The sequence below is a fragment of the Callionymus lyra genome, chromosome 11 (assembly GCF_982586985.1).
Source record: "Callionymus lyra chromosome 11, fCalLyr1.hap1.1, whole genome shotgun sequence".
NCBI classification, from domain to species: Eukaryota; Metazoa; Chordata; class Actinopteri; order Syngnathiformes; family Callionymidae; genus Callionymus; species Callionymus lyra.
In genome coordinates this window covers 4,545,459-4,554,265 of record NC_141828.1, presented here as the reverse complement: position 1 = coordinate 4,554,265, position 8,807 = coordinate 4,545,459, and the positions used below count along the sequence as shown (strand labels likewise).

General features: G+C 40.4%; 1 protein-coding gene across 1 annotated transcript; it reads left to right on the top strand.

The window, feature by feature from the left end:
- Positions 1 to 459: 459 nt before the first annotated feature.
- On the top strand, positions 460 to 8,805 carry LOC148068980 (cytochrome P450 3A56-like). The gene is made up of 13 exons (XM_087802556.1): positions 460 to 589; positions 788 to 881; positions 1,193 to 1,245; positions 4,399 to 4,498; positions 4,647 to 4,760; positions 4,889 to 4,971; positions 5,317 to 5,459; positions 5,700 to 5,824; positions 5,976 to 6,060; positions 7,148 to 7,308; positions 7,372 to 7,598; positions 7,787 to 7,949; positions 8,043 to 8,805. The coding sequence occupies exons 1-13, from the start codon at positions 519 to 521 to the stop codon at positions 8,112 to 8,114; spliced, it is 1,491 nt and encodes a 496-aa protein (XP_087658682.1). The 5' UTR covers positions 460 to 518; the 3' UTR covers positions 8,115 to 8,805.
- Positions 8,806 to 8,807: the final 2 nt, after the last annotated feature.

The following is an 8,807-nucleotide window of genomic DNA, read 5'->3' as shown; positions in this document are numbered from 1 at the left end:
GACCAGGAGGAGGAAAACACAGCAGACTGCTGTGACCACAACATGAACGTTGAATTGAATATGTAGCAACAGTAGCTAATAATGGTTGAATTAGTAATTAGTAGTTACTAACGATAGTAGTAGTACTAAGAGGAAGTGTTGCCGTAGTGATGGTGTATTATTCACGTCAAACTAGTGGACGGCGCCACCATCTGGAACTGCCTTGCAAAGATGATGACGGAAAATAAGTTCAATTTCATTTAAATTCGTTTTTCAAATTCATATAAACGCACTTAATTTAAAAACAAAAAAATTAACTATAAAAGACCATCTTCAAACAAAGATTTTGTAATTAAATGATTTGGTATTCTTCGAAAACATCTACAGTTTCATAGTATTATTTTGACCTCATGAGGGCCATACAGAAGCATCCTGAGTCTAACAGTCCGAGACTCCGCCCATTGAACTCTGTCTCAAGTGTGTTGTTTCCTCTTCGTTTCTTCTCCGGGAGAGAAAGAGTGAAAAACACTCTTTTCAACATGTTCCCTTTTGACCTGTTTTCAGCCACAACATGGACTTTACTGGCAGTTTTCGTCGCGTTGTTTTACTTGTAAGTTTAACTTTGTTTCTCTCTGGATCATTTCTGGCTTTGAGCTGATATTGCAACGAGTTGACAGAGAGTTGTGCGACAATAACACTGTCGTTATAATATCGTTATAATATCGTTATAATATCGTTATAATATCGTTCGTAAAGGCAAATACTACACGAAATATTACCTCAATAATGAGACTAATACCAACAACAGGTATGGAGTTCTGCCTCATCGCTTTTTCAAAAAGCTGGGGATTCCAGGACCAAAACCTCTGCCTTTTCTGGGGACTTTGTTGGGATTTAAAAAGGTAAGATCTCCCTTTTACTTGTTACTCACACTGTTATCATGTGACCTTTTAACCTCTTCATAAAGTTAAAACTGTGTTCAGTTATATAATCTATATTTTCATAGGACAATTAAAGACTAACTTTTCATACCTTTTTCAAACATATTGAAAAATAAATCCATTAGTTATTATATATACTGTATATATATATATATGTTTTTATAATGATGATATATTTACTGTCTAGTTCGAGAAATCAAGAGTAAAAGTAAGAAATGAAAGCATGTATCGACTGTTTTAATCTTTTAATCTGTGTTTGTTTTTTCTTCCAGGGATTGTACTGTTTCGACAAGGAATGCTACGACAAGTACGGTGACTACTGGGGGTGAGTCGTCTCTCCACGTGTTCTCTTTTATTCGGGTTATAGGTTATATCGTAAAGAGCTCATCATTTGGGCCTTGACATATGATTGGCAGGTGGGTAATGACTCGGACCCTTCAAAGCACGATAACATAGAAGTGACATCGTAAAACTGCAGCGTTACATAGTTTTATTACCTCCGTTATCTTGTGGTCAACTGTGACACACAGCCGTTGTGATGAGGTCATGATTTCAACCTTTTCAATGTAGATGACATCACTGTGTATCTGACTGTCTCGTTGAATGAACAACAAATGGTTTTATTTAAACCCATAAATGGAACCTAAGACGTTTCAATTTCAAAATGTTCAGATTTATTTTCATTGGCCTTTAATATTTAAAGGGCAACTAATATGAAAACTCACTGACTCACATGTAGTAAGTAAGTAATGGTTATTTCTAGACCAGGTTCACAAACAATTTAACAGTCAAAAACAATACACAGTTAAAACTATATACTATAAAATGCCAAAACACATAAAACAAGTTTTAGTAAATCAGGGAAAAGCTCAAATAAAAGTGTCTTGAGATGTTCCTTGAAGGAGTCAGTAGATCATCAAACACAGATGTTTCTTGAAGGAGTCAGTAGATCATCAAACACAGATGTTTCTTGAAGGAGTCAGTAGATCATAAAACACAGATGTTTCTTGAAGGAGTCAGTAGATCATCAAACACAGATGTTCCTTGAAGGAGTCAGTAGATCATCAAACACAGATGTTTCTTGAAGGAGTCAGTAGATCATCAAACACAGATGTTTCTTCAAGGAGTCAGTAGATCATCAAACACAGATGTTTCTTCAAGGAGTCAGTAGATCATCAAACACAGATGTTTCTTCAAGGAGTCAGTAGATCATCAAACACAGATGTTTCTTGAAGGAGTCAGTAGATCATCAAACACAGATGTTTCTTGAAGGAGTCAGTAGATCATCAAACACAGATGTTTCTTGAAGGAGTCAGTAGATCATCAAACACAGATGTTTCTTGAAGGAGTCAGTAGATCATCAAACACAGATGTTTCTTGAAGGAGTCAGTAGATCATCAAACACAGATGTTCCTTGAAGGAGTCAGTAGATCATCAAACACAGATGTTTCTTGAAGGAGTCAGTAGATCATCAAACACAGATGTTTCTTGAAGGAGTCAGTAGATCATCAAACACATATGTTTCTTGAAGGAGTCAGTAGATCATCAAACACAGATGTTCCTTGAAGGAGTCAGTAGATCATCAAACACAGATGTTTCTTGAAGGAGTCAGTAGATCATCAAACACAGATGTTTCTTGAATGAGTCAGTAGATCATCAAACACAGATGTTCCTTGAAGGAGTCAGTAGATCATCAAACACAGATGTTTCTTGAAGGAGTCAGTAGATCATCAAACACAGATGTTTCTTGAAGGAGTCAGTAGATCATCAAACACAGATGTTTCTTGAAGGAGTCAGTAGATCATCAAACACAGATGTTTCTTGAAGGAGTCAGTAGATCATCAAACACAGATGTTTCTTGAAGGAGTCAGTAGATCATCAAACACAGATGTTTCTTGAAGGAGTCAGTAGATCATCAAACACAGATGTTTCTTGAAGGAGTCAGTAGATCATCAAACACATATGTTTCTTGAAGGAGTCAGTAGATCATCAAACACAGATGTTCCTTGAAGGAGTCAGTAGATCATCAAACACAGATGTTCCTTGAAGGAGTCAGTAGATCATCAAACACAGATGTTCCTTGAAGGAGTCAGTAGATCATCAAACACAGATGTTTCTTGAAGGAGTCAGTAGATCATCAAACACAGATGTTTCTTGAATGAGTCAGTAGATCATCAAACACAGATGTTCCTTGAAGGAGTCAGTAGATCATCAAACACAGATGTTCCTTGAAGGAGTCAGTAGATCATCAAACACAGATGTTCCTTGAAGGAGTCAGTAGATCATCAAACACAGATGTTTCTTGAAGGAGTCAGTAGATCATCAAACACAGATGTTTCTTGAAGGAGTCAGTAGATCATCAAACACAGATGTTTCTTGAAGGAGTCAGTAGATCATCAAACACAGATGTTTCTTGAAGGAGTCAGTAGATCATCAAACACATATGTTTCTTGAAGGAGTCAGTAGATCATCAAACACAGATGTTTCTTGAAGGAGTCAGTAGATCATCAAACACAGATGTTTCTTGAAGGAGTCAGTAGATCATCAAACACAGATATTTCTTGAAGGAGTAAGTAGATCATCAAACACAGATGTTTCTTGAAGGAGTCAGTAGATCATCAAACACAGAGATGGTTCCAAAGCTTAGGAGCAACAGTCTGGATGGATTTCTCTCCTCTGGTCCGGAAGTTCAGGAACCATCAGTAGATTCTGATCCACAGACCTCAGAGCCCGAGCTGGGGTGTAAGTCTGGATCAGATCACTGATGGAAGGTCTGACCATGAATAGATCTGAAAGTAAGAACCAGAATTTTTAAAATTATCCTGAAAAGAAACTGGCAGCCAGTGAAGAGTTTGAAGGAGAAATGTGAGTTCTTCTACTAGAGCGGCTCAGAATTCTGGCTGCAGAGTTTTGTATGAACTGCAGGCGAGAAGATCCTTCTTGTTTAGACACAAAATAAACTGTTACAATAGTGTAAACGACACAAACACATGGATTATAAAATCCATATCGTGTTGTGACATAATTTTCCTAAGTTTAGAGATTTTTCTCAGTTGAAACAGTTTCTGGTCAGTTTTCTTCAGTGTTGAACTAGAGACATGTCTTTGTCAAATACAACACCCAGGTCTCTCAGGCTCAGTTTGACAGACTGACCTAAGTCACCCAAGTAAATGTTGAAGTCTTCATCTCCAAGACGCAGTAACTTCTCATCATGACCATGATCTTAACTCATTACTTTAGAAAGTTGCTCTAAAATCTGGGCGAACGAGAGGTTACGAGAGTCCATTATGACGTAATAATGGCTTCACTCCTCGACACGTGTGACAATGACATCCACTGTAAGTGGAGACATTTTAATCACTTTATATATTAAACTAAATGATGTTAGAAAGTGAAAACACTAAATAAAATAATTAAATATACATATAACACTGTAGATCTACCAGCAGATAACTTTGCCCTCTGCTCTTGTCTGCAGGTTGTATGATGGGAGCTCCCCAACTTTGGTGGTTGCTGACCCAGAGATGATAAAGACAGTGTTGGTGAAGGAGTGCTACAGCGTCTTCACCAACCGCAGGGTAGGTCCACCTCTGAAGAAGAAACGTCTCCTCAAATGAGTCTCCATGGACCGTGATGTTTGCCGATGATACGGGGGTTGCCTGAAGAGCAGCTCAAGTGCGATTCGTCTCTGGTGTCCGTCGAGTCATTTCTGTGTCGTTTTCTCAGGAGAACAACATCCCTGGACCGATGGAAGACGCCATCACCAACGTCAAAGACGACCACTGGAAGAGGATCCGCAGCACGTTGTCGCCGTGCTTCACCAGCGGGAAACTCAAACAGGTGACCAGGAGGTCCTGGCGGTCGCTGGAGAAACCTCTCTGAGACCCCAAGACCATATTTTTACACAGTATTATTGTCATGTGTTTTAAAGATTCATGTCTACATCAATATTTCTTTTCTCCTTTCAGATGTTTCCTCTCGTCACGAAATATTCCGATCGCCTCATTGAGAGTCTGGGAAAAATGGACTTGGAGTCTGTGGATGTCAAACAGTATGTTCATGGATCACATTGTGTTGGTTTTTTTTGTGTTTATAAATAACACTTTTTATATAATTAACCCTGAAGAATCTGTTTCTTGTCATTAACAACAGGTTCCAGCGACTCACAAGTAACAATCTGTAAAAACTACTATGATGCGTTCAAAGTCATCTTCTCATACTTCATAGACATGTCCAATATGAGGACAACTCTGTATTTTAAGGGACATATATTCACCAAACATACATGTTTTCACAATCTTTGGGGGCTCGTGTACCACAACACGGGGACTGACCCGACTCAAATGTATCGTTTTTCTGTCAGAAAAGCTTTTTTTTAATTCATCTCTCCCTCTAGGTTTATGGGGCCGTACAGTCTGGACGTCGTGACCAGTTCTTCCTTCGGTATCGAGGCCGACTCCATCAACCAGCCGGACTCCCCGCTCGTAGTGAATCTCAAAAAGATTCTGAACTTCAGGGCATGGCCTCTTTTCCTCGTCTGTACGTCACGTTTCCCACGCAAACAAACGCATCACTCACCGATGGTTAGGCATCATGAGGATGGTGGGATGGCGGGGTGGTGGGATTGACTCAAGACACAAAATCAGAGAGAAAAACACAAACATAGACAGACATAAAACAAATGAAACAAATAAGCATGACCTGGATGAAGGAGAACCTTCACGGACGTGCTACATGCAGGAAGTCGTTTTAACAGCCACTCACTATTTTTGTGTTCAGTTATGTTTCCTCGCGCTCGTCATCTGCTGAAGTTTCTGAAGATAGACTTCATGAACCTTCAGAGCATCAACTTTTTCTACAACATCATCAAGAAGTTAAAAGAGGAGCACCATGCCGACAATTTGGTGAGTTTTTGTCCTGCGATAAAGAGTTTTATTTTAGTTTCATACTTCATTTCTATCATTGATTTATGTTCAAACCACCTTCGAAAGTTTCCAGCTTATATTTGCTTGTCTTGGGAAAAATGTTTCCACATTGTATCCTTGTGTCACACAGAGTCGGTCAGACTTCCTGCAGGTTATGATGGAGAATGAGATTCCAGATTCCACTGTCAGTGACAATCAAGAGCAACCCAGTAAAGGTACGAGTCGTCAAGTTGTGTTTTTAATTTTAGCATAGCAGCTAATACAAAGCTAACGCACCAGGTAGAAATGAGTTTCAATTGTTTTTGTTCTGATAAAACGGATGTTTCGGGTCATTAAGCAACAGGGTACGTGCAATGATGAGTTTATCCTCCATGTGGAATTCCCCCTCAGCACATGAGTCACTGTGTAGTCTGACTTTTGATTGGCTGCCGCAAATTGACGTACAAGAAGTACAGACGCATCACTGACGCAGCGTCACCACCGGACATAAATCTCCTGGTGTGAACCCTTCTCTAGACTAAAACGATCCAAACACGGAGTCTGTTCTGTTCCAGTCGTTTATTCGCCGCTTAATACAAGCCCAAAATACAAGCTTTACGATCGATCGGTCACAATTTGTCCCGGTGACTGTACAGGTCAATAGCCTCGGGCAGAAAAGGTCATGAGCTTCAGAAACATCGCTATATTTAAGGCAAATTTCCCGCCCAGGGGGTCGTCCTTTCCGGCCAAATGGTTATCTCAAGTTCCCTGTGTCACGATCACCCGTAGAGACATCCTGATTTGTTTTCTTGTAATCTAATCATTGTCAATCAAATGTTCTCGGGTGGGGGTTTACGTCTTTTAGCCCCCCTTTCCCAGGTGTGTCTTTATTTATTTTTTAATTTAAGGTGTGATTTGTAGATAAACAGATGTTTTAAATTACCGGTGTCGTATCTAGTTCTGATCCGAGCTTGTCTTGAAAGTGTGAATCAGTCTGGAGTTTAAGCTCTTAGATCAAGCGAGTCATTTATACTTTATATTTTGATTATCTTTTAGCATTAATTTAAGTATGGCGTATATGTATATAATCATTTTAATCTAACAAGACTGTGTGAACAATCCATGTTCCAAGAAGTTACCTTTTTTCTAGCCTATCGGAATATTTGATGATGTATAAAAACATACAAAATTGTGTGTATTTTCTAGCATCATTATATTTCAATCTGGTCAAATGAAACATCTGTACAGACCGAAACATAAACAAGACCTGTTGACGACACTGATGTTGGACTTGGTCATGGTTTGATGGTCCGTCTGTTTCAGGTTTGACCGAACACGAGATCCTCACTCAAGCTTTCATGTTCATTTTCGGAGGCTACGACACGACCAGCACCACCGTCACCTTCGTTCTTTATCATTTGGCGACGAACCCGGACAAGATGAAGATCCTGCAGCAGGAAATCGACGCCCGTTTCCCAAAAGAAGTACACGTTACTCTCTCTCTCTCTGAATGTATTGTGACCTCTGACCTCACTCTTCACGTCCAGGCTCCAGTTTCCTACGATGGTCTTCTCGACCTCGAGTACCTGGAGCAGGTCATTTCCGAGTCCATGCGTCTGAGCCCCACTGCACCACGACTCGAAAGAGCCTGCAAGAAAACCATCGAGATGAACGGACTCACGGTTCCCAAAGGAACCTTGGTTGGTATCCCTGTGGCGCTGCTGCACAGAAGCCCCAAATACTGGACCGACCCGGAACGATTCCTTCCAGAGAGGTGAGAGAGTTGATGAGCTTATCTTGAAATATCTTGAACAGTTCTCTGTAAACAGTTAGTGTTCAGCCTTATTTAGTTTTGTCACAATCACTCATTTTAAACCCAGGAATGTTTACATTTAGGAAAAAATAAGTACTTTATTAACACAAAAATGACTATAACGTGTTACAAAAACGCTAAACCTACAGGTTCAGCAAAGATGGCGGCGAGGAGGTGAACCCGTACGTGTACATGCCCTTTGGACTCGGACCTCGGAACTGCATCGGCCTGCGTTACGCACAACTGCTGCTTAAGGTGGTGATGGTTCGCCTGCTGCAGAGTTACTCCTTGGAGAGCTGCAAGGACACGATGGTAACACAAACACACACACACACACACACACACACACACACACACAACCTGTTGTTTGTGTGTTTCACTGACTCGCACCAACGTCTTCCTCAGATCCCGCTGGCGTTCGACTGGGCGTCCAGACCCGTGAAGCCCATCAAACTGAAGTTCATTCCCAGACACTAGACCAGTGGTTCTTAACCTGGGTTCGATCGAACCCTAGGGGTTCGGTGAGTCGGTCTCAGGGGTTCGGCAGAGCCTCCGCCGCTGAGGTCCGGACACACCCGAATTATCGTATAAATTCATGATGACACGCCGCGCTTGGCCATCACTGGCTGCAGATGATCATGCTTCACTGTTTGGCCAATCAGTGCTGCGGTGAATTTAGTGCTCAGTAGTCAAAGTACAACTTTCTTTGTTTATACTTTAATCCATACTAACTATGTTGGGAAAAAGAAGAAAGTGGTCGAATATGTACAACATGGATTCATATGTATACGGAATGTGATGGGAGTGAGCGTACTATCTGCATGATTTGCAACGCCAAGTTGAGCAACTCTAGTCTCGCACCGGCAAAACTAAAGGAACACTTTAGACGGGGAATACAGAAACATATCATATACTTATCTATGTCTAGAATTAAAAAAAAAAAAAACATATTTTATTTTTCACTAAAGAGGGGTTCGGTGAATGCGCATATGAAACTGGTGGGGTTCGGTACCTCCAACAAAGTTAAGAACCACTGCACTAGACGTTGTAGAGCATCTTTAAGAACCATATTGTTGTGACCTCACCTGCCGTTTTAAAATGTATCTCCAATGAAAAAGACACTGATTCTATTTTTGTAATTCCATTAAATTTCTTTAACATCCCTGAATC

What these genes read in the sequence shown, in the direction of transcription:
- LOC148068980 (XM_087802556.1), top strand. Translation starts at nt 519, where the DNA reads ATGTTCCCTTTTGACCTGTTTTCAGCCACAACATGGACTTTACTGGCA. An exon ending in CTTTGTTGGGATTTAAAAAG is followed by an intron (nt 882 to 1,192) that starts GTAAGATCTCCC and finishes TTTTTCTTCCAG; the next exon opens with GGATTGTACTGTTTCGACAA. An exon ending in CCAGCGGGAAACTCAAACAG is followed by an intron (nt 4,761 to 4,888) that starts GTGACCAGGAGG and finishes TTCTCCTTTCAG; the next exon opens with ATGTTTCCTCTCGTCACGAA.